This window comes from Theropithecus gelada, chromosome 4 (genome assembly GCF_003255815.1).
Source record: "Theropithecus gelada isolate Dixy chromosome 4, Tgel_1.0, whole genome shotgun sequence".
NCBI classification, from domain to species: Eukaryota; Metazoa; Chordata; class Mammalia; order Primates; family Cercopithecidae; genus Theropithecus; species Theropithecus gelada.
Genome location: NC_037671.1, coordinates 74,813,626 through 74,840,757, shown reverse-complemented (window position 1 = coordinate 74,840,757; position 27,132 = coordinate 74,813,626). Strand labels below are relative to the sequence as shown.

Here is a 27,132-nt window from a genome sequence, read left to right as displayed (position 1 = left end):
TTAGGAAATCCACGTGCCCCTGACCAGCAGGGTCATTGTCCTGTGCAACAAGTGGCATTAATTCACAAAGGTTGAGCACTGCCACTTCATTGGAAGTCCCCTCTCCCCACCCCTTTTCCATTCAACTCTACACAACATATGTTGGCTGTAGCACCTTGCCAAGCTACCAATTGTCCTTTGAGACTATGAGTATATTGCCCCAATGTCAGCCTTATTGAGGACCTCATCACTGATACTATATTAAGAGTTTATTAATCATAGTGGGGCGCAGTGGCTCATGCCTGTAATCCCAGCACTTCAGCAGGCTGAGGTGGGCAGATTCCTTGAGCCCAGGTGTTTGAGACCAGCCTGGGCAACAGGGTGAAACCCTGTCTCTACAAAAAGTAGAAAAAAAAATAGGTAGGTATGGTGGCACACACCTGTAGTCACACCTACCTGGGAGGCTGGGGTGGGAGAATGACCTGAGCCTGAGGAGGTGGAGGCTGCGGTGAGTCATCATGTCACCGCATTCCAACCTAGGCAACAGACAGAGACCTTGTCCTCTCCACCCCCCAAAAAAGTGTTTATCTTTCTATGCCACAGTTTGTCTATCTGCAGACTGGGGATGATAATACCTTATAAACTGGCTGTGACATTTAGGTATGACGTACACCAAAGGTGCTCAATAAATTGGAGTTATTGCAGTATTTTTAACTACTGTAATCACCTGAGGAAGGGAATATATTTATCTTATTTATTGTTATTGCCCCAGTGACTCACAAGTACATGGAAGATAGTAGATATTCAATAATTTTTGTTTAATAAATACAAGAATCCATACATGAACGAATGAATGAAGCCCTGGCAAAGAGTAAAACAACAGCTTTTGGCTGTTTTGTGGAAATAAAAGGGGTATGTTAAGGAAACTGTACATTAGTGCTGAACCTGCCATAGTTAGTTTTGAGTAGGACTTTTCATTTTTCTGAGCTTTAGATGCTTCATCTGCAAATGGGCTAACACTGCCTACCTTGCCTTTCTCAGAGGGGCATTAATAGATACAAATGAAATAAAGAGCATATAGAAAAGAAAACAATAGCAAAATATGTCAACAACAAAAGAGTATGCTGGAACTTATTAAAAGGAAAGATAGAGAAAGCACAAAAATGCATAATCTTGGGTACAAGGACGCTCTAGTGCAGCGAAGTTGCAGCATGAAATGGGGCCAGACATACAATACACAAAGCGGAAGAGGGAGAACCAAGACAAAAAGCCAAAGAAAGGTTTTCGAGTATTAAGTAACTGACATTGAATCAAATAACGGGAAAAGTTTTGGTTTATTGTGGGAAATATAAATTTGTATGTAATGTAAATATTTATAATATTTACTAAAACCTTTGGGGATCATAATGGATACCACAGCTACCCCTATAATCCCAGCTACCCTGGAAGCTAAGGCGGGAGGACTGCTTGAGTACAGGAGTTGGAGACAGCAGTGAGCTACGATTGTGCCACTGACTGCATTTCAGTCTGGGCAACAGAGAAAGACCCCATCTCTAAGAAATAATAATAATGGACAAAATATGTGGAAGCACTTTTTAAGGTATAAAATTTTATTATTTTTCAAAGAGTGAAATTACCTGGTGTTTTGTAGCTAAGGTATCACATTTAATGAGTGTACCACAAAGTCACTTCGGATAATTTAGAGTTCCTGCTTGGAAAAGACTCTCCAAGTCTTCCCATCCATAAACCACTCTGAGAAAATGGAAAACAATAACATTTCAGTTTGTTGTTAGCACTGATAGGTCATTAGTCCACCTCGAATTTTTTATGGAATGAAATGTGGTTTAAATAAAAAAATGTATGCTTAAGTCTTTTTTTTTTTTTTTTTTTGAGGCAGTTTCACTCTTGTTGCCCAGGCTGGAGTGCAATGGCGCAATCTCGGCTCACCACAACCTCCACATCCTGGGTTCAAGCCATTCTCCTGCCTCAGCCTCCTGAGTAGCTGGGATTACAGGCATGCATCACCAGGCCCAGCTAATTTTGTATTTTTAGCAGAGACGGGGTTTTTCTATATTGGTCAGGCTGGTCGCGAATTTCCAACCTCAATTGATCCGCCTGCCTCGGCCTCCTAAAGTGCTGGGATTACAAGCGTGAGCCACTGCACCCGGCCGCTTAAGTCTTTAACAGCAATCTTAATCTGCCAAGTTCCTAGCAATTAGAAAGACTGTAAGAAAAGATTAATTAAAGCAATTTATAGTCTTCTCATTTATATAATTGGATCTTTCAATCATGCTTTAAACTTAAAAAACTACATACATTATTGATATTATCGTAGGTGTCCTAGCTATTATTTATTGTATATTTCATATCTTAAAGTAACAACTGGCCTTTGATATACCAAGAAAATTTTTTAAATACCACTTCCTCTAATTTACCAGTATTCAATCATGACTACACATTAGTATCACCTAGAAAGTTTCTCAAACATACCTCTCCTGAGGTCCTATTTTAATTTATTTGCAGAAGAGCCTAGGTATTGATGACATTCTGAAAACTCTTCAGGGTTCTTTTTTTTTTTTTAAGACGGAGTCTCGCTCTGTTGCCCAGGCTGGAGTGCAGCGGCGGACCTCGGCTCACACTGCAAGCTCCTCCTTCCAGGTTCACGCCATTCTCCCACCTCAGCCTCCTGAGTAGCTGGGACTACAGGTGCCTGCCACCACGCCCGGCTAATTCTTTGTATTTTTTAGTAATTTTGTATTTTTAATACGGGGTTTCACCGTGTTAGCCAGGATGGTCTCCATCTCCTGACCTCGTGATCCGCCCGCCTCGGCCTCCCAAAGTGCTGGGATTACAGGCGTGAGCCACTGCACCCGGCCAAGGATTCTAATATTCACTCAGGACAAAGCATCTCTCAGCCTTTTGTTGGTTTTGTTTTTTCGTTTTTGAGATGGAGTCTTGCTCTGTCGCCCAGGCTGGAGTGCAGTGGCACACTCAGCTCACTGCAACCTCCGCCTCTGGGTTCAAGTGATTCTTCTGCCTCAGCCTCCTAAGTAGCTGGGATTACAGACATGCGCAACCACACCTGACTAATTTTTGTATATTTAGTAGAGACATGGTTTCACCATTTTGCTCAGGCTGGTCTCGAACTCCTGAACTCAAAGTGGCCCACCTTGGTCTCCCAAAGTGCTGGGATTACAGGTGTGAGCCATCATGCCCAGCCTCTCTCAGCCTTTTGATTCACGGTCTCCAAATACCTCAGTTGAATTCCATTAACTACCTTTAGCAAATGTTAAGAAATAACTTTTAAGGGGTAAAATAATGACTCATTTAAATGTAAAATGAACATGTATTGAAGATTTTATTTACCTCATTAGTTAATGAGGAAACCAATAAGATGTTATTATTGGTTCAAAAAATAATCCAAAGAACAGACCAAATATAACCCAGGAACTAGCACAATACAGCCCTGAAAACCAAATCCAACCTACCACTTGTACAGCCCACAAGCTAGGCTTGTTTTTTACTTTTCTAAGTGGTCCCAAAAAATCAAAAGTATTATAATATTTTTTGATATATGAAAATTTTATTTAATTCAACTTCGACGCTCATCAATGAACTTTTATTGGAACATAGCCATGCCTATTCACTTACGTATAGCCTATGACTACTTTAGAGCTACAGCAGCACAATTGAGTAGTTGCAATAGAGAGCACATGGCCTACACAGCCAAAAATATGTATCATTTGGCCCTTGTCAGAAAAAGTTTGCCAACTTCTGATATAAGCAATCAGGAATGGTGACACAAATTTGCAAATTCATGCAAAACTGGTCAAAATCCACCCAGCAATAAAATATAAGGTTGAAATCGTCTCTTTCACAGAAGGAAAATTGATGGCATCTCCATCAGACAAAATTCACTTGCATTGAATTATTTGCATTACCATTAGCTTTTTATAGTTTGTGGAGTCGTAAAATAGCTCCCCCCCTCCACAATAGGACCCGGTGTGTGATGACCCCCTTCCTGTGTCCATGTCCCTACAAAGGACACAAACTCATCCTTTTTTACTGGGGATATACCCAAAGGATTATAAATCATGCTGCTATAAAGACACTTGCACACGTATGTTTATTGCGGCACTATTCACAATAGCAAAGACTTGAAATCAACCCAAATGTCCATCGGTGACAGATTGGATTAAGAAAATGTGGCACATATACACCATGGAATACTATGCAGCCATAAAAAAGGATGAGTTCGTGTCCTTTGTAGGGACATAGATGCAGCTGGAAACCATCATTCTCAGCAAACAATCTCAAGAACAGAAAACCAAATACCACATGTTCTCACTCATAGGCGGGAATTGAACAATGAGATCACTTGGACACAGGAAGGGGAACATCACACACCAGGTCCTATTGTGGGGAGGGGGTAGTGGGGAGGGATAGCATTAGGAGATATACCTAATGTAAATGACGAGTTAATGGGTGCAGCACACCAACATGGCACATGTATACATATGTAACAAACCTGCACGTTGTGCACATGTACCCTAGAACTTAAAGTATAATAAAAAATAAATAAAAATAAAATAAAATAAAAATAAAAAGTAAAATTACAGCTGTCATACAATTATAAGATGAATAGATGCCAAAGGTTATATTTAATTAACTAATTAATAAGGAACCAAGTAAGATGTTACAACCAGTTCAAAGGAGAATTCAAACATACAATCAGCAAAAAGAAATGAGGAAATAAATGTACAAGTAGATTCAAAGCTCATCAGTATCCACAGGGAAATAATCAATTACATTCCACCTGATGAAAATGCTTTGCATTTCCATGGACAAGAATAATTTGCATTACTGTAAATATTCTACCACTAAGAGGTTGCAAAGACAATATGGAAGGCAGAGGTCCCTTTGAATCAGATAGCCTGGAAGGTGCACCAGATAAGACACTTAAGTTTTTCGCATTTTTTCCTGACACTCCTTTTTGCACATACATGTAATTTGTAAAGTATATTTTGCAAAATTTATGTAAACCTGATTTTTCTAGGAATGCAATGAATGTGTAAATTAAGGGGAAGTTAAATTTTGTTTTGAACTACTAAGAGTTAACTGTCATTTCAGAAAATCACTTCTCTTAGGAAAGTAGGGATGATATTGATGTTGCCGGTACAATGTCTGAATCAGTTTGCATTCATAACTATGGAATCCACAGTGATATTTTTAGATATTAACAGAAAAGTATAAGCATCTAACTACTTTATTATGTCCTGTGTTGTAATGCCTTTTGAAGTACATATTATGTTATTAAAAATTATTTTCCTTTTATTTCTCCTTTGTTATAGTTGAAACAATGTATTTACTATTTTGAAAATGTGTATTAGCTAGGTTATATTCTTGATTAAGCTCATTTCGGGATCATAAAGGAGTCATTTCAAAACATTTGTTATAAGAAGGGGATACTGAGGTGCCTGGGTTGGGAACCCCTGGCATGGAGATTGCCTGTTACAACCTAGATTAGGTACATGCAAGTCAGAGTGGCAAAACCACTATTAGAAACCACATTCCTGAATGCACAACTCAGGTCTGTCTCTTTGCCTATATTTCGACCCACTCTTCTCCTTCTTACCATCAATACAAACACACACCCTGTTCTGAAAACTTTCCTGTAAATGGGAGGTTGACATCTAATGTCCCCATTGAAGATCAGGATACTGATAACAACATTCATTTCAGCTTATTTTATGTAAGTTATAATGCCTTCTTGTAAAATAAAGATATGTTTTAAAATAACTTTTCTACACCAAAGCCAGCTGCTTTATGATAATCTATTAAAAGCCAGAGTCAGAGACTGGCAGACTGAAAACCTTATAATGTTAGGTCTTTTGGGGTCATTTTGGGGTCATTTTATGTGCAGCAGAAACTCTTTAAGAGTTTTCTATGTGTATTGGTTATCTATTGCTACACATAAAATGACCCCAAAACTAGGTAGCTTAAAGCAAGAATAAATATTTATTATATCTCCCAGTTTCTGTAAGTCATAAATCTAGGCGTGACTTAGCTGGGGAGTTCTGGCTTAGAGTCTCTCAAGAGGTTACGGTCACCATGTCAGTCAAGGCTACAGTGTTCTTTAGATTTGACAGGGTCTGATGAATTCACTTCCAAGATGACTTACTCACATAGATGGCAAGTTGATTAAAAGAAGGCCTCAGTCCTTCCTCTTGTCAGCCTCTTCACATGGCTGCTTGGATGTCCTTACAACATGCCAGCTGGTTTCCACTAGAACAATTGATCCAAAAGAGCAAGGTGGAACTGCAAGACCTAAAGAGAGAACTTTAACTGACCCCACACCCTCTTACTCTAATAGGAAGATCATGAGGGTGTCTGGGCCCTTTCTATCAGTAACGTATCCAACTCTGCATCCAGCAACTTCTAAAAGAGTAGTCCTTTCCCTAGGGGTATAGTTCCTCAAATAAACGACCATAGATTCCTTTGAAGGACATGGGGAAATCACTACAGTATGTACATGTTATGGTGTTATATAGATTGAAGTAATATCTTTTATGACCTTGCTTCAGGAACATATATCATCCCTTTCATAGCATTCTGTGGAAGTCAGCCATAGGCAATTAAGGAAGATCTATACAGGGACATGAATGACAGGAAGTAAGGACCACCAATGATCATCTTAGAAGCTGACTACTATACGCTATAATGTTAGAGTGTCTTGCACTGTCCCAAATTTGTATTTTATTTTTAACCTTAATCTTTATGATTATCTCAGGTACATATGAAGTTATTAATAGATATAAGAATGTGTTGATTATTTTGCTTTGCAAATCAGAGCTGGAAAAACACAACCTTTTCAATAGTATTGGAATAAATAATTCAGATGCCATCCAGAATTGAACTTTGGTCATACTATTAAAAATTACATTATTGCATGTCAAATCCATGTCACAATTACTTCATTTATCCCAGAATTTTCATTTCTCCAGAGAAGGCAATTACAAATTTTATTAAGGCCACCAGGAAACCAGGAAATGACATAAATGTACTCTTTTCCAAATACATACTCACACTTTCTTCATATAGGGGCTGATTCTAAACTGAAAGCAATTAGTGATTATGTTTTTCAAAATGAAGACAGAAAGTAACAAGGTATGATATGGGACTGAGCTCTTTAGTTTTTATGTCATATGAAATAATGTTTAAGTCTAATAAGATTTCACAGATTCAGCATGTTTGTTTAGTAAGGGAAAGTGTAATAAATTAGACTAGAAAAATGTGCCTTTAGTGCTTTAAGAAGGGAAATGCAGCATATTAAAAAAAAAAAAAAAAAGAAGAAGTTTGTATTTCATTTTAATGATAACCACTGATCAAGGCAACACCCATCTTTGTAGCCTTGGGCTGCCTCTCTTAATTACCCATTTTAATCACTTAGAAAAGGCATAATTAAAAGATACTTCAAGGAATCCAAAAATTAACATCAAGTAGTAAGTGCAGAGTATACAATCAGGAGTTTATAAAATGGCTTGGGGAAAATGGAGAATTTTTTAAAAATATCCTTTGCACAGTGTCTAGAACATAAAGGTGCCAAATAAATAATAGTTTATTATCCTATCCTTCTATCCCATCCTCAATTCTGCCTCCCAAGATTCTAAGAGTGGATTTTAAGACTGTAACTTCATAGAAACATCTAACTAAAATAAGAAGAAAACACAATGAAGTTTCCCAGGGCTTAGGAATTAAATTTATTACCAGTTTCAGTTTTACTCCAGATGTTTTTTAATGGTATTAATAATAATAATAAGATAGTGGTAAAACATTTTTCTTCTATGGTGGTTCTGCCTAAGACCTTTTCTTAGAATATAGATATGTTTGAAATTTCACATTTTTCCCAAGTAAACAAGAAGCATTTGTGCTGTTTGTTTGTTTATTTTTTGAGACGGAGTCTCACCCTGTCACCCAGGCTGGAGTACAATGGCGTGATCTCGGCTCACTGCAGCCTCTGTCTCGTGAGTTCCAGCAATTCTCCTGCCTCAAATTCCTGAGTAGCTGGGACTACAGGCGTGCACCACCACACCCAGCTACTTTTGTATTTTTAGTAGAGATGCGGTTTCGCCACATTGGCCAGGCTGGTCTCAAACTCCTCACCTCAAGTGATCATTCCACCTCAGCCTCCAAAAGTGCTAAGATTACAGACATGAGCCACCGTGTTCAGCCTCAAAGAACTATTTTTAAGTAACAAATAAAAATTATATGTTTATCACATACATGATATTTTGACATATGTACACATATTTCAAGTTTTGAAAGGCTCATTCAAGCTAATAATGTATGCATTATCTCACATACTTACCATTTTTCTGGTGAGAGCATTCAAATTCCACTCTCTCAGCAATTTTTAAAATATAATACGTTGTTATTAACTATAGTCATCATGTTATACAGGTGATCTCTTGAACTTATTCCTCCTATCTAACTGAAATTTTGTATCCTTTGACCCACATCTCTCCAAACCCCAGCCCCTGCCTCTGGCCCCTAGTAATCACCATTTTACTATCTACTTGCATGAATCTGACTTTTATAGATTCCACATATAAGTGAGATCATGCAGTCTTCCTATGCCTGGCTTATTCACTTGATGGTTCATTCATGTTGTCAAAAATAACAGAATTTTCTTCTTTTTTAAGCATTCCATTATGTATATATACCACATTTTCTTTAGTCATTCATCGATGAACACTTGGTTTGATTTCATATCACAGACTGGGTAATTTATAAAGAAAATAAATGTATTGCTTGCAGTTCTGAAGACCGGAAAGTCCAAGGTCGAGGGTCCTGTATCTGGTGAGGGCCTTTGAGCTGCATCATCTCATAGTGGAAGGCAGAAGAGAAAGAGAGGGTGAGAGCAAGAAAGCAAAAAATAATGCTGCAATAAACTTGGATGGGAGTGTCAAAGTTTACAAAAAATCTAAAAATAATATCTGTGAAGAAAACTTAATATATTGAGAGGCTAAATAATAAGCCTTTTTAAAAAAATTAGTATTATTTTCCCTAAAAGTGAAAAATTGTAAATGATGGAGAAAGTAAAAAAATAAGGCTAAAATTTTGCTACTCAGAAATAACAAAATGATATCTATCATTTTAGATATCTTACAATCTAAAAAGATGGAGGTATTTAGCATTTTAAGAGATAAAAGGATAGATAGAAGTACCTTTACAAAAATAGAAATTTTCTATGTTGCTATTCTAATAAAATTTACTAAATTTAATTTCACTTGACTTTAACAGAATAAAAAAGGAACTGAAATTACACTAAAGAAATTGCTGAATTCCAGATAAGTATTTTCTTATATTATAAGGTATTTATTCTTAAAAGACCTCTAGCAGTTAAGAAAAACCACCTGAAATATTTAGTGTAATTATTATTTACACCGCACATTTTAACAGTAGACAGAATGTTTTAATGTAATGCAATGAAAGATAAAATTATCAGAACACTGGTATCCTACCCATCTTCACTCCTCCACTCTCCAAGTTTTGGTAATTAGGTTTGTATTTTACCATTGTCAAGGTTTACAAATTTAGAATTGCTTCTACAACTCCCACAGCTTCTTGGACAGATTTTCATATTTAAATAGATTAGGTCTCACCCTCAAACCTTCTACCCCACAGTATCTCCATTCCTGATTTCTGTTTGATATATCTTTTGGTTCGCTGGAATATACCAGCAGGCAATTATTTCAAAAAGGGTTCATGGGTTCCGTAGCTCCTGAGGGCTCAACTACTTACTGCCTGTAACTTCCAAATGTGAAGGACAATGTGGCTAAATATCAAATTCTTGAACCACTCTTTCTTTCACTTACAACTTTGCTCCCTTGTCTTCAGCTATGTGATCAGCTGCAATAAACATGACACTAGCATGATTTTTCTGGCAATTTCTATATGGCTTCCTTTTTCTAACTAGATACTCACATTTTGTTTTGTTTTGTTTTGTTTAGCTTTGCTTTGTTTCAATCCTTGAGATTCAAGACTTTTCTTTCTTGAGGGGTGTCTTAGTTCATTTGGGCTGCTGTAACTAGATACGTTATACTGGGTGGTTATACACAAGTTTATTTCTCACAGTTCTGAAAGCATGGGAGTCCAAAATCAAGGAGCTGACATTGTGTCTGATGAAGTGTCTGTTGAAGACCCAAGCCTCACAGACGGCACCTTTTTACTGTGCCCTCCTGTGGTGGAAGAGACTAGCTAGCTCTCTGGAGTCTCTTTTATAAGAACGCTAATCCTAATCACACCCTTCTCACCCCCAACCCACCAAAGGCCCAAACTCTTAATCATAATCTTGGGGATTAGGATTTCAACATATACATTGTGGGAGGATACAAACATTCAGACCATAGCAAGGGATAACTTGCCATGGATAATTTCATTTTGAATCATTTCTTGATATTGTTTGGGCCTCTACATTCAATTTCTTTTTTTTTTTTTTTTTTTTTTTTTTGATAAGAAGTCTTGCTCTTGTCACCCAGGCTGGAGTGCAATGGCATAATCTCAGTTCACTACAACCTCCACCTCCCAGGTTCAAGTGATTCTCCTGCCTCAGCCTCCCAAATAGCTGGGATTACAGGCATGCACCACCACACCCTGCTAATTTTTTGTATTTTTAGTAGAGATGGGGTTTCACCATGTTGGCCAGGCTAGTCTCAAACTCCTGACCTCAATGATCTGCCCACCTCGGCCTCCCAAAGTGCTGGGATTACAAGCATGAGCCACCATGCCCGGACTTGTTTGTTTTAACATATCAGAAAAATTTTTCTCCTGTCCTAGGTTTGAGGACTTTTCCTAATTCACTTGTTATGTTGTTGTCTTATTGAAGGACACAAATTACATAAATGTAGGCTTTCTTTTGTCTTTCTTCTACATTTTATCCCCTCTTCTATGATCAGTTTCTGAACTTTGTTCTTTTTCATATCATTTTTAATGATTTCTTAAAGCCTGTCAGTATTGACCTGACTCTCTTCAAATAGTTTTATTCCATTCTGTGTTACTGTCACAAAATACCACAGACTGGGTAATTTATAAAGCAAATAAATGTATTGCTTACAGTTCTGGAGGCTGGAAAGTCCAAGGTCGAGGGTCCTGCATCTGGTTAGGGCCTTTGGGCTGCATAATTTCATGGTGGAAGGCAGAAGAGCAAGAGAGGGTGAGAGCAAGAAAGCGAGAGAGGGTCAAACTGTCTTTTATAACAACCTGATTACATGATCATGGCATTAATTCATTCATGACACCAGAGTCCTCATGGCCTAATCACCTCTAAATACTGCCACAATAACAATTAAATTTCAACATGAGTCTTAGAGGGGACATTCAAATAATAGTACATATTTAGTCTATATTTTTAATCGTTTTTTAATAAAATAAATAAGGACATCATTTTAAAAGTCAAGTAGATTTCCACCCCCAAGAAGATGAAATCAATGTACTTTTCCTCCTGCTAAGTACATCTAAATACCCTGATATTATACACAAAACAAATATGAGAAGGCTCTGAAAGGTAAAGAGAAGAAGACGGACTAACTAGGAACCTTAGGGCCTAAAATATGACATGAAGTGAGTTTACTGAGTTCTATTTTTGTCTCGTATATCCTAGACGGAACAAAGTATTTGAATAAATAATGGCTCTGCAAAGGATGCTGTTACAAGGATGAGAAGAAAAGATACAGACTAGCGAAAATCTTTGAAACACGTATCTGGTAAAGAACAACTATGTAGAAAATATAAACAATTCTCATAACAATTAAAAATTCCAATAGGATATGAGCAAAATACAAGAAGCGACATTTTACCAAATAGGGAGGGACATTTTACCTCTTATACATGAAATGATGTTCAGATGGTTATTTATTAGGGAAGTACAAATTAAAACCGCAATGAGATATCACTAACACTGATCAGAATAGCTAAAATTAAAAAAAAAAAAAAGTCACAACAAATGCTGGAAAATGCATTTGAATCTGTATCACTTGTACATTGCTGGTGGTGGAAATGTAAAACAGTACAGCCTCTCTGTGAAATAGCTTGACAATTTCTTCAAAAATTAAACATACAACTACCATGTAAGCTATTTCACTCTTGAGCATTTATTATAGAGAAAGAAAACGTATGCTCACATAAAAACCTGTACATGCATATTTATAGCAGCTTTATTCATAATAACCCAAAACTAGAAAGAAACCAGATGTCCTTCAAGGGTAAATGGTTAAACCATCTGTGGTACATCTATATAATGTAATACTACTCAGCAATAAAAAGGAACAAATTCTTGATACACAGAATTTGGATGAATCTCCAGAGTTATACTGAGTAAGAAAAGTCAATCCCAAAAAGTTACATACTGCAATTTTCCATTTATATAACATCCTTGAAATTACAAAATTATAGAAATAGAAAACATATTAGTGATTGCCACATGTTAAGGGTGTGGGTGGGAGAGTGGGGGTAACTGCAAAAGGGCAACATGAGGGAATCTTTGTAATGATGGGAATTGTCTCTAGATTATCAATGTCAACATTGTTTGATATTATGCTATAGTTTTGCAGGATGTTATTGGGGTAATGAGTATGCAAGTTCTGTCTATATTATTTTTTCATTTTTTTCTTTTTTTTTTTTTTTTTTTTTGAGACTAGTCTCACTCTGTCACCCAGACTGGAGTGCAGTGGCACCATCTCAGCTCAGTGCAACGTCCGCCTCCCGGGTTCAAGCAATTCTCATGCCTCAGCCTCCTGAGTAGCTGGGATTACAGGCGCCTGCCACCACACCTGACTAATCTTTGTATTTTTACTAGAGACAGGGTTTCACCATATTAGCCAGGCTGGTCTTGAACTCCTGACCTCATGATCCGCCTGCCTCTGCCTCCCAAAGTGCTGGGATTACAGGTGTGAGCCACTGTGCCTAACCTATTTTTTCTTTATGGATATAAAATTCACATAACATAAAATTCACCATTTTAATCCTTGTAAGTAGACAATTCAGTGGTTTCTAGTATGTTTACAATGTTATGAAGCCCCTCAGCACTAATTCCAGAAATGTTTCATCATCTCCAAAAGAAACCCCATAACCAGAAAGCAGCCACTTCCCTATTAGCCTTCTCTTCATGCTTTTGCAGAACTCTGAAGGTCAGAGAGAGATAAGAGTTTAATGCCCAGATCTGTATGCATTCTCAGGTCCTTACTGAGCATGCATACAGCCCTGGGCATTAAAGTGGCCCTCTAGATTCCCAAAAATATGTCAGAGCTTTTGAAAGTGCTTTTTCCCCAAAGCATCTCATTCCCCAGCCTTTCCTCCCAAGTTTTTGCTTAGTCTATTGCGTGCCCAGCTGTTATCCATTGCCTCTCACAGTAGCAATTAGTGCATTTGCCTAGGTGTTTTTGACAAACTTTCCCCAGGTAACCATTTTAGCATCGGGATAGTTCCTAGTTAGGAAAAATAAAGGCAAGCCTTTTGAGTTGGTATTCCAGGGAGTCAGGCTAAAACAAATAATTAAAACTCTTTGTCAATGAGGTCCATTCTGCTCCCTGAGGCACTGGTACTGGAAATGAGGGCTGTTATTTTCAAGGCTATTACAGAGCTGGGGAGTGGGGGATAAGAACAGGGTAAGTTAAGAATGCCACAAAGTTCACTGTTCTTACTGAGATTCAGCTGTTGTTCTTAATTAAGCATTCCCTTGTTTGCTGCAAGCTTTTGGTTAGTTTCCAGGTTTCTGAAAAAGTCAATTCTGACACTTTTCACCAGCTTTTTTTTGAAAGGACAGACTTTTGGAGCTTCTAACTCTGCAATCTTCACGGATGTTACTCTCTGTATTATTTCTTATAACTGCATTTGAATCTACAATTATCTCAAAATAAAAAGTTTAATTTTTTAAAGTCAAATCACATTAAAGTGTTCTGACAAATACAGCATTTTACTATCTCACACCTCTTTACTGTGCAGTAACACTCACCAAAAACTGTACCTTTTAACTCAGCTGTTTTGTCTGGCATTTATTTTTCCCCATATTTTTTAATAATAAACATTTTTGGGTCATCGTTTCAAGTATTATTTATTGACATTCCATTATTGTAGGTAAAGATTTAAGTTTCTTACAATACCATCCCCTCTTTCTCCCTTTAACCTTTCCAATATAGTGATATTATATTATTAAAATAGTATTCAGTATTTATAGTAAATATTCTCAGCTGATCTATCTGCTGTGTTTCCTTTCTGTTTTCCTAGAGTTAATGTTTTCTTTGATTTTTTTTTTTTTTTCTGGAGACAGAGAGTCACTCTGTAGCCTAGGCTAGAGTACAGTGGGGCAATCTTGGCTCACTGCAGCCTCCACCTCCCGGGTTCAAGTGATTCTCCTGCCTCAGCCTCACAAATAGCTGGGACTACAGGCACGCACCACGACGCCTGGCTAATTTTTGTATTTTTAGTAGAGACAGGGTTTCACCGTGTTGGCCAGGCTGGTCTCAAACTCCTGACCTCAGATGATCCACCTACCTCTGCCTCCCATAGTTCTGGGATTACCGGCGTGAGTCACTGCACCAGGCCAATTTATTTTTATTATTATTGTTCACTTAGATTTCTTTGTATTTATTACTAATTCTTCTCAAACTTTCCATTGCAATTTTAGTATACCACCTCTTTCTCTCTGGACTGCTGCTCTCTAGGACTTTTGAATTGCTGTCGTGTGGGTCTTCCCTTTGCTATCTATTTTGCTATCTTGGATTTTCCTTGGCCTTTTTTCCAGTTTGGATTCCTTGATCCCTTCTCCCTCTGGGTTTATTCTCCCAACACTTTGGGAGGCTGAGGCAGGAGGATCATTTGAGCCCAGGAGTTTCAGACCAGCCTGGGTAGCATCGAGAGACCCCCATTTCTGCAAAAAAAAAAAAAATTAAAAATTGCTGGGTGTGGTGGTGCATGCACATGGTCCCAGCTACTCAAGAGGATGAGGTGGAAGGATTGCTTGAGACAGGGAGTTTGAGGCTGCAGTGAGCCATGGCTATGCTACTGCACTCCAGCCTGGGTGACAAAGTAAGAAGCTGTCTCAAAAAAAAAAAGGTGGGGGGGCAAAGAAATCTTTTAAAACTTGGTACAATTGCAGAAGGCTTGGTGAAAGATGCATTCAATGTACCTCTCTCTTGAGATGAATCCAGTTTTTTACTGGTTGCCTTTTACACCTGGGTAACTGGGTATTTCAAAGGCCCCTTTACCATCTTCCTGGAGATTTCCCTTTCCTTGAACTTTTTTCAGTATCCCATTTCTTTCTTTTTCTTGGTTTACTACCTCATTTTAGGTAAACGCACGCTAAGAAAAGGTGCCTGGGAGGAATTTTTAAGACTGTGTGTTTGAAAATGCCTTTAGCCACCCTGACACTTGATTGATAGTATAGAATCGCATTGTGGCCATGCTGTTCTCCCAGTTAGCTGCTCCCTGAGCATGACAGACACCCTTCTTCTTTTGGCCTTCTCATTTGCATTTGCCGAATGGCTAACTCATCTCCTCCAGGTCTATTCTCAAATATTATATTCTCAATGACAACTCTGTATAGAACTGGAAACCCTGTACTTCCATCGCCTTTTCTGCTTCATTTTATTTCCATAGCACTTATCACCACCTGGTGTACTATATATTTTTCTTGGTATTGTTTTGTTGTTTTGTTTTTTGTCCTCCTCCACTAGACAGTAAGCTCTTTGGGGCCAGAAATTTTATCTTTGCTCACTTATATATTTTAACACCTGGAATAATGCCTGGCACATACTAGGCTATCAATATCTATTTGTTGAATGAATGGATAATTAACATTTTCTATCTCTATAATATTCCAAAAAGGAAGATAATAACTTTCTTGTTATTATAAATAAGAATGGATTTGTTTGACATAAAATTAAGAATTTGCTGGTCATGCCCCTTAAAGATATAAAGGAGTTGGATGGAATCTCTTCTTTTGAGAGTTTTTGACATGAATAAGCAACCACTTGATGCTTATGGTTTAGCATATATATGTAACCCTTTCTAGCAGCATTTAAAATAGCCTTTCATCTTTACTTGTTCCCCACACACTGTTCATCTTCTGCTTTGTCTTCTTCTGGCTACTAATGGGGCTTCTGGCATCTCCCACCCGCGTACTGCACTTTGGGCTTCAGCTGGACCTCAGTTCATCTACTTTGGGTTGGACTATATCATTTGTGGCCTTGCCTTTGGACAGACATCCTACCTAGAAATTGAGCACAACAGCTACATACTCTACATTTGGCAGCTGGACTTAGAAATATTGCCCCTGCCACATACACATACACGAAAACACAGTCCATACCTTCACAGACCAACACGCACTCTAGCATAACAGTTATTTTAAATCTTTTCATTTTGCATAGTTCAGAGTGAAATGAATGGCCTCGGCTTTTAGTGTTTGACTTTCCTATTGTAGTGCAAAAATACAATGTTGGAGTGGTCTGTGTCGCTACTATGTATAATTTTTTCATATGAATTATATGAAAACATGATTATTTAAAATACACTTACAAATAGTGATAAGCCTTGGATAATATTTTTTCCAAAGGAATTGACTATAACCTTAGTAGCTTTAATCTCAAAACAAAAGGAGAGTAGGAGTCTTTTAAAATCACATTTAAATAGGGTTGCTGGACTCAGCAAAGAAAAATAGAAGATGTCCAGTTAAATTTAAATTTCAGATAAAAAATAATAATTTTCAGTAAAAGTATGTTCCAATGAGCATCCTGTATTTTATCAAGCAACCCTATAATTAAATAGCAAATTGTTCCATTGATGAAATAAGTTGTTTAAGTTTATTGTGAATATGAGGGATTAATATTAAGATGTCACAAAAAACATCTTTTTTATTGGCCGGCAAGATGGCCTAATAGTAACAGCTCCAGTCTGCAGCTCCCAGCAAGATCAATGCAGAAGGCTGGTGATTTCTGTATTTCCAACTGAGGTACCCAGCTCATCTCATTGGGACTAGTTAGACAGTGGGTGCAGCCCACAGAGGGTGAGCTGAAGCAGGGTGGGGTGGGGCATATCCTCACCCAGGAACACAAGAAGTTGGGCAACTACCACCCCTAGTCAAGGGAAACCACGAGGGACTCTGCCGTGAGGAATGGTGCATTCCAGCCCAGATACTATGCTTTTCCCATGGTCTTTGCAACCCGCAGACCAGGAGATTCCCTCAGGTGCCTACACCACCAGGGCCCTGGGTTTCAAGCAAAAAACTGGGTGGCCGTTTGGGCAGACACTGAGCTAGCTGCAGGACTTTGTTTTTCATGCCACAGTGGCTCCTGGAACATCAATGAGACAGAACCATTCACTCCCCTGGAAAAGGGGCTGAAGCCCTGGAACCAAGAGGTCTATCTCAACAGATCCCACCCCCCACAGAGCCCAGCAAGCTAAGATCCACTGGCTTGAAATTCTTGCTGCCAGCACAGCAGTCTGAAGTTGAACTGGGATGCTCAGGTTTGGTGCAGGGAGGGGTGTCCGCCATTACTTAGGCATGAGTAGGCAGTTTTCCCCTCACAGTGTAAACAAAACCACCAAGAAGTTCAAACTGGGTGAAGCACACTGCAGCTTGGCAAAGTCGCTGTAGCCAGATTGCCTCTCTAGATTCCTCGTCTCTGGGCAGGGCATCTCTGAAAGAAAGGCAGCAGCCCCAGTCAGGGGCTAATAGATCAAACTCATATCTCGCTGGGACAGAGCACCTGGGGGAAGGTGCAGCTGTGGGTGCAGCTTCAGCAGACTTAAACGTTTCTCCTGCCAGCTCTGAAGAGAGTAGCAGATCTCCCAGCACAGCACTCGAGCTCTGATAAGGGACAGACTGCCTCCTCAAGTGGGTCCCTGATCCCCGTGCCTCCTGACTGGGAGACACCTCCCAGCAGGGTTCGACAGACAACTCATACAGGAGAGCTCTGGCTGGCATCTGGCAAGTGCCCCTCTGGGACGGAGCTTCCAGAGGAAGAAATAGGCAGCAATCTTTGCTGTTCTGGAGCCTGCACTGGTAATACCCAGGCAAACAGGGTCTGCAGTGGACCTCCAACAAACTCCAGCAGACCTGCAGCAGAGGGGCCTGACTGTTAGAAGGAAAACTAACAAATAGAAAGGAATAGCATCAACAACAACAAAAAGGACGTCCACACAAAAACCCCATCCGAATGTCACCAGCATCAAAGACCAAAGGTAGATAAATCCATGAAGATGAGGAAAAACCAGTGCAAAAAGGCTGAAAATTCCAAAAATCAGAACACCTGTTCTCTTCCAAAGGCTCACAACTCGTCATCACCAAGAAAACAAAACTGGATGGAGAATGAGTTTGACAAATTGACACAAGTAGGCTTCAGAAGGTGGGCTATAACAAACTCCTCCGAGCTAAAGGAGCATGTTCTAACCCAATGCAAGGAAGCTAAGAACCTTGAAAAAAGGTTAGAGGAATTGCTAACTAGAATAACCAGTTTAGAGAAGAACATAAATAACCTGATGGAGCTGAAAAACACAGCACGAAAACCTCGTGAGGCGTACACAAGTATCAATGGGCAAATCAATCAAGTGGAAGAAAGGATGTCAGAGATTGAAGATCAACTCAATGAAATAAAAGATTAGAGAAAAAAGAATGAAAAGGAACGAACGTAGTCCCAAGAAATATGGGACTATGTGAAAAGACAAAACCTACATTTGATTGGTGTACCTGGAATTGACGTGGTGGGGAGAATGGAACCAAGTTGGAAAACACTCTTCAGGATGTTATCCAGGAGAACGTCCCCAACCCAGCAAGACAGGCCAACATTCAAATTCAGGAAACATAGAGAACACCACAAAGATACTTCTTGAGAAAAGCAACCCCAAGACACATAATCATCAGATTCACCAAAGTTGAAATGAAGGGAAAAATGTTAAAGGCAGCCAGAGAGAAAGGTCGGGTTATCCACAAAGGGAAGCCCATCAGATTGACAGCAGGTCTCTCTGCAGAAACCATACAAGACAGAAGAGAGTGGGGGCCAATATTCAATATTCTTAAAAGAATTTTCAACCAGAATTTCATATCCAGCCAAACTAAGCCTCAGAAGCAAAGGAGAAATAAAATTCTTTACAGGCAAGCAAATGTTGAGAGATTTTGTCACCACCAGGCCTCCTTACAAAAGCTCCTGAAGGAAGCACTAAATATGAAAAGAACAATCAGTATCAGCCACTGCAAAAACATACCAAATTGTAAAGACCATCGACAGTATGAAGAAACTGCATCAACTAATGGGGCAAAATCACCAGCTAACATCATAATGACAGGATCAAATTCACACATACCCATATTAACCTTAAATGTAACCAGGCTAAATGCCCCAATTAAAAGACACAGACTGACAAATTGGATAGAGTTAAGACCCACTGGTATGCTGTATTCAGGAGACCCAATTCACGTGCAAAGACACACATAGGCTCAAAATAAAGGGATGCGGGAATATTTACCAAGGAAATGGAAAGCAAAAAAAAAAAAAAAAAAAAAAAAAAAAGCAGAGGTTGCAATTCTAGTTGCTGATAAAACAGACTTTAAACCAACAAATATCAAAAAAAGACAAAGAAGGGCATTACTTAATGGTAAAGGGATCAATGCAACAAGAAGAGCTAACTATCCTAAATATATATGCACCCAATACAGGAGCAACCAAATTTATAGAGCAGGTTCTTAGAGACCTACAAAGAGACTTAGACTCCCACACAATAATAATGGGAGACTTAACACCCCAATGTCAATATTAGCCAGATCAACAAGACAGAAAATTAACAAGGATATTCAGGACTTGAACTCAGCTCTGGGTCAAACGAACCTAATAGACATCTACAGAACTCTCCACCCCAAATCAACAGAATATACATTCTTCTCAGCACCACATAGCACTTATTCTAAAACTGAACACATAATTGGAAGTAAAACACTCATCAGCAAATGCAAAAGAACGGAAATCATAACAAACAGTCTCTGAGACCACAACACAATCAACTTAGAACTCAGAATTACAGTGACTCATGCCTGTAATCCTAGCACTTTGGGAGACCAAGGCAAGTGGATCACGAGGTCAGGAATTCAAGACCAGTCTGGCCAAGATGGTGAAACCCCATTTCTACTAAAAATATAAAAATTTGCGGGGCATGGTGGCCGACTCCTGTAATCTCAGCTACTCAGGAGTCTGAGGCAGAAGAATTGCTTGAACCTGGGAGGCAGAGGTTGCAGTGAGCCAAGATCATGCCACTGCACTCCAGCCTGGATTACAAAGCAAGACTCCATCTCAAAAAAATAAAAGAAAGAAAGAAAGAAAAGAGAAAAAGAAACTCACTCAAAACGATACAACTACATGGAAACTGCACAATCTGCTCCTTGAATGACTACTAGGTAAATAACAAAATTAATGCAGAAATAAATAAGTTCTTTGAAACCAATGAGAACAAACACACAATATACCAGAATCTCTGGGACGTAGGTAAAGCAATGTTTACGGGGTAATTTATACCACTAAATGCCAACCAAGGAAAGTGGGAAAGATCTAAAATTGACACCCTAACATCACAATTAGAAGAAATAGAGAAGCAAGAGCAAACAAAATCAAAAGCTAGCAGAAAACAAGAAATAACTAAAATCAGAGCAGGACTGAAGAAGATAGAGACATGAAAAACACTTCAAAAAATCAATGAATACAGGAGCTGGTTTTTTGAAAAGATTAACAAGATAGACCACTAACCAGACTACCAAAGACACTAACCAGACTACTAAAGAAGAAAAGAGAGAAGAAATCAAATAGACACAGTAAAAAATGCTGAAGGGGATATCATCAATGATCCCACAGAAATACAAACTACCATCAGAGAATACTGTAAACACCTCTATGCAAATAAACTAGAAAATCTAGACAAAATGGATAAATTCCTGGACACATACACCCTCCCAAGACTAAACCAGGAAGAAGTAGAATCCTTGAATAGACCAATAACAAGTTCTGAAATTGAGGCAGTAATTAATATCTTACCAACCAAAAAAAAGCCCAGGACCGGATGGATTCACAACCAAATTCTACCAGAGGTACAAAGAGGAGTTGGTACCATTCCTTCTGAAACTATTCCAAACAATAGAAAAAGAGGGGATACTCCCTAATTCATTTTATGAGGCCAGCATCATCCTGGTACCAAAACCTGGCAGAGACACAAAAAAAAAAATTTCAGGCCAATATCCCTGATGAACACTGATGCAAAAATCCTCAATAAAATACTGGCTAACTGAATCCAGCAGCACATCAAAAAGCTCATCCACCACGATCAAGTTGACTTCATCCCTGGGATGCAAGGCTGATTCAGCATACATAAATCAATAAATGTAATCCATCACATAAACAGAACCAATGACAAAAGCTACATGATTATCTTAATAGATGAAGAAAATGCCTTCTATAAAATTCAACAGCCCTTCATGCTAAAAACTCTCAATAAACTAGGTATTAATGGAACCTATCTCAAAATAATAGGAGCTGTTAATGACAAACCCACAGCCAATGTAATACTGAATAGGCAAAAGATGGAAGATTTCCCTTTGAAAACTTGCATAAGATAAGGATGCCCTCTCTCACCATTCCTATTCAACACAGTGTTGGAAGTTCTGGCCAGGGCAATCAGGCAAGAGAAAAAAATAAAGGTATTCAAATAGGAAGAGAGGAAGTCAAATTGTCTCTGTTTGCAGATGACATGATTATATATTTAGAAAATCCCATCGTCCCAGCCCAAAATCTCCTTAGGCTGATAAGTGTCAGGATACAAAACCAATGTGCAAAAATCACAAGCATTCCTATACACCAATAATAGACGACAGAGAGCCAAATCATCAGTGAACTCGCATTCACAACTGCTACAAAGAGAATAAAATACCTAGGCATACAATTTACAAAAGATGTGGAGGACCTCTTCAAGGTGAACTATAAACCACTGGTCAAGAAAATAAGAGAGGATACAAACAAATGGAAAAACATTCCATTCTCATGGATAGGAAGAGTCAATATCATGAAAATGGCCATACTGCCCAAAGTAATTTGTAGATTAAATGCTATCCCCATCAAGCTACCATTGACTTTCTTCACAGAATTAGAAAAAACTACTTTAAATTTCATATGGAACCGAAAAAGAGCCTGTATGGCCAAGACAATCCTAAGCAAAAAGAACGAAGCTGGAAGCATCATGCTACCTGACTTCAAACTATACTACAAGCCTACAGTAACAAAAACAGCATGGTACTGGTACCAAAATAGATATATGGACCAATGGAACAGAACAAAGGCCTCAGAAATAATGTCACACATCTACAACCCTCCGATCTTTGATAAACTTGACAAAAGCAAGCAATGGGGAAATGATTCCCTGTTTAATAAATGCTGTTGGGAAAACTGGCTAGCCATATGCAGAAAACTGAAACTGGACTCCTTTCTTGTACCTTATACAAAAATTAACACACAATGGATTACAGACTTAAGTGTAAGAACTAAAACCATAAAAACCCTAGAAGAAAACCTAGGCAATACCATTCAGGACATAGGCATGGGCAAAGACTTCATGACTAAATTACCAAAAGCAATTGCAACAAAAGCCAAAATTGACAAATGGGATCTAATTAAACCAAGGAGCTTCTGCACAGCAAAAGAAACTATCAGCAGAGTGAACAGGCAACCTATAGAATGAGAAAAAATTTTGGCCATCTATCCACCTGAAAAAGGACTAATATCAAGAATCTACAAGAAACTTAAACAAATTTACAAGGAAAAAACAAACAGCCCCATTAAAAAATGGGCAAAGGATGTGAACAGACACTTCTCAAAAGGAGACATTTATGCAGCCAAAAAAACATATGAAAAAAAGTTCATCATCACTGGTCATTAGAAAAATGCAAATCAAAACCACAGTGAGATACCATCTCATGCCAGTTAGAACGATGATCCTTAAAAAGTCAGGAAACAACAGATGCTGGAGAGGATGTGGAGAAATAGGAATGCTTTTACACTATTGGTGGGAGTGTAAATTAGTTCAACATTGTGGAAGACAGTTTGGCAGTTCCTCAAGGATCTAGAATCAGAAATGCCATTTGACCCAGCAATCACATTACTGGGTATATATGTAAAGGATTATAAATTATTCTACTATAAAGACACATGCACACGTATGTTTATTGTGGTAATGTTCACAATAGCAAAGATTTGGAACCAACCGAAATGCCCATCAGTGATAGACTGGATAAAGAAAATGTGGCACATATGTACCATGGAATACTATGCAGCCATAACAAAGGATAAGTTCATGTCCTTTGTAGGGACATGGATGAAGCTGGAAATCCTCATTCTCAGCAAACTAACACAAGAACAGAAAACCAAACACCGCATGTTCTCACTCATAAGTGGGAGATGAACAATGAGAACACATGGACACAGGGACGGGAACATCACACACCAGGGCCTGTCACGGGGTGGGGGGCTAGGGGAGGGATACCATTAGGAGAAATACCTAATGTAGATGACGTGTCGATAGGTGCAGCAAACCACCATGGCATGTGTATACCTATGTAACACACCTACATGTTCTGCACATGTATCCTCAAACTTAAAGTACAAAAAAAAAAAAAAAGATGTCACAAAGGGAAATGGCCAGAAATTTATTTTTGTTGATTGATGACATAATGCAGAAACCTATTTTAAGCAGGTTAAAGTCTATGTAGTAAGAAAGATATGAGTAATGAAATGCTGGCAAAAGAGCAAAATGCAGACATCTATCATTGTGCTTCTTGCCAACTCTTATCACCTGCAGGAGCAGAGATCACATCATAGGAACACAGATTCAAATGCATTTCCCATGGCACAAAAAAAGTCAAATCAAATCCTTTCAATTTATCATCCCAGATCTGTTTGTGGGTATCTTAGTCAATTCAAACTTCCATAATGAAATATCATAGAGTGGGTGTCTTAAACAATAGAAATTTATTTCTCACGGTTCTGATGACCAGGAAATGGCGGATCAACGTGTTTGCAGATTTTATTCCTGACAAGGGCTCTCCTCCTAGTTTGGAGTTTGTTACTTTCTTGCTATATTCTCACATGGCAGAAAGAGAGATCATCTCTCTTGAGTCTCTTCTTACAAGACCACTAATTCCATTCATGAGGACTCCACCCTCATGACCTAATTACCTCCCAAAGATCCATGTCCAAATATCATCACACTGGGGATTGGAGCCTGAACGTACAAGTTTTGCATGGACAGAAACATTCAGCCCATAGCAATGGAGATTTTAACAAAACTTTAAGTGTATCTCCAGAGAGATCTTAGATATTAGGTAATATTATTTCTCACAATTGAGTGAATTATGAGAAGATGCACGCAGGTACCCTCCCCAGGGGAGAGAAAAGAGGGTGCTTCTCTAAAATCTGGCATAACTCACCAACAGACAGGTTTTATTTTAAGAAAGTAATAAAACTAATATGATTCCAACTTTCAGAGCTGTTTATCACTTGGAGTTTTAGTTTCGGTAATTTCACTGTAGTAAATTAGCTGACTGAGAGCCCAAAGATTATATCTGCATCCAGACAGTCCATTTATCATGCTTAGCATTTGGATTTCAATAGAGTTTTCCTGCATATTTGCCAACAGGCCACTGAAGAAATCACAAAAAGTTTCCTGTTTTTTTCACTTAATGTCTTAAATATCATCAGTGGCTCTGGATTTAGGTTTAATGGAATATTTTAATAATTCAACAATCTGTTTATCTGAAAGTTTCCACCACTTTCTTAGTTTAGAAATATTTATTTTCATTTTGTACCAAAAAAAGGGATAGACTTTGGTAGTTCAATGTGTACTTACCCAAGATAGCAATGCAAAATGGTGATAGAAATTGTCAGAGTATAATAATGTAACTATGGCAAAGGTTTTTTACTTTGTTTAATTATTATTATTATTATTATTATTATTATTATTTTAAGACAGAGTCTCACTCTGTCACCCAGGCTGGAATGCAGTGGCATGATCTTAACTCACTGCTACCTCTGTCTCCCAAGTTCAAGAGATTCTCAGGCCTCAGTCACCTGAGTAGCTGGAATTACAGGCGTGTACTACTATACCCAGCTAATTGAGAGGTTTTAAATATTAATAAATAGTAAATTTTATGGTCAATGTAACATTCAAATTATATGTTCACCAACACCTTTATACTCCCAGTATCATTTTGCAAATTGACAAGCTATTCAATTAGCTTACTCAGTTTTGGAAAAGCATAATTTAAATTTTAAGTGGTAAAAATACCAAAACATCATTTTAGTAACCAAAAAAATCCAACTGCATAAAATGCAGGCTTGCATTATTGGAAAATGATTAAAATTTCTGGGCCAAAACTGCACACCTAGTTGTCTGGGAGTTCTATATGGGGATGAGGGATCTAAATCTGTTCCAATGCCAGCGGCAGTTTGGCACCAATTGGTGACTCAGTCAGTTTCTACTACTTGGTTCCCAAGTGTATCGTGTCTGGCTAGGCAGTAATTCCAGAAATTCTAGTTAACTGGCGCTCTTTTAGTCTCATATATCAAGAACTGTTGGGCCTGAATAAAATGGGTGCAGGGATCCACTGTTTGTCTCCCTAGGCTGGGACAAAGGGCTGCCTGCCCTTTCTGTTCCAATTTATCTTCTTTTAAAAAAATGACTATTGAAATGATCTATGCAAATGCTATGTATTTTCTTAAGTTAAGCTTAATTGGAATTTTCCTTTTTTCACTTTCCATTCTTTGAGGAATACTTGGACATAATGAAATTGATTTCAATAACGAAATTGTACTTCCCCCACAGACATTTCTTGGTCTCCCCCTGCTATGGCCTCTACCTCCCTATCAGAAACTCCACCTTTCTTTACAGCATCAAGTATCATCTCTCTGACTGATCAAGGCACCACAGATATAATGGCCATTGACCAGACAGTGCTAGTACCAGCGCTCACCATCCCCACCAGTGATTATTCTGCAATCAGCCAACTGACTCTGGGAATTTCACATCCACCTGCATCTTCAGATGACAGCAGGTCAAGTGCAGGTGGTGAAGATATTGTCAGAGACCTAGATGAAATGGATCTGTCTGAGACTCCTGCCCCATCTGAGGTAGCAGAACTCAGCGAATATGTTTCTGTCCCGGATCATTTCTTGGAGGATACCACTCCTGTCTCAGCTTTACAGTATATCACCACTAGTTCTATGACCATTGCCCCCAAGGGCCGAGAGCTGGTAGTGTTCTTCAGTCTGCGTGTTGCTAACATGGCCTTCTCCAATGACCTGTTCAACAAGAGCTCCCTGGAGTACCGAGCTCTGGAGCAACAATTCACACAGCTGGTGAGTGGGCACTGCTCACGATTCTCAATTCTCTGTCTCTTCTTTCCTTGTTGTTATTTTATAATATAATCATTAGCTGTCTTGAGCAATGAGGGTTAGTAGAAACAAATCGCTAAGACAGCTGTTGCTGAAGACATTCAACTAGAATTTTGAGATGAATTTGGATCCAGTTGGGGAAGTGAGTTCTGTGATAGACAAATGAGAAGACACCGCCACCCAACCTTGTGGGAATAAATTTATTCTTAAACTCTTTTCATTATAATTCTTCCTAACTTAGTTAATCCAGGAATAATACATAACACTCAAGCACTGAATGTGGAATCTAAAAATAGTGAGAGTGAACATTTTCTAAATTGTGTTAATCTTATGGAAGGGTACAAAGCTAGAATTGTCCAGCACATAAGAGGCTTGGAGTTCAGGAGTAAGGGTTCCTTTCTTAGTTCCCCTCAAGTTCTTGTTAACCTAAAAAATGACTAAATGGCTTATCATTCCTAGTCCCTAATAAAGAAAGTGAAAAGATGATTATTATGACATATATCTCTGAAAATAAGATACTCCCAAACTCACATGTTTATTTTGTTTCTACATGTACAATGAGAAATACATATACCATAAGAAATGTTGAACTATGTACTATCTCTACACATTCATGGCTAATTAAAATAAATTATACAATGCATATCTCACAGATTGCAGAATGTCTGACAATAGTAAA

The 27,132-nt window shown here is 38.4% G+C and overlaps 1 protein-coding gene across 2 annotated transcripts in view; it reads left to right on the top strand.

Annotated features, from left to right (window-relative positions):
• The window catches only part of IMPG1 (interphotoreceptor matrix proteoglycan 1), a 145,506-nt gene that overhangs the window by 88,699 nt on the left and 29,675 nt on the right, over nt 1-27,132 (top strand). For both annotated transcript variants that reach the window (XM_025382211.1, XM_025382210.1), the window contains one exon: nt 25,885-26,417. In XM_025382211.1, coding sequence (XP_025237996.1) covers nt 25,885-26,417 — 533 coding nt within the window. The remainder of the gene's footprint in view (nt 1-25,884; nt 26,418-27,132) is intronic.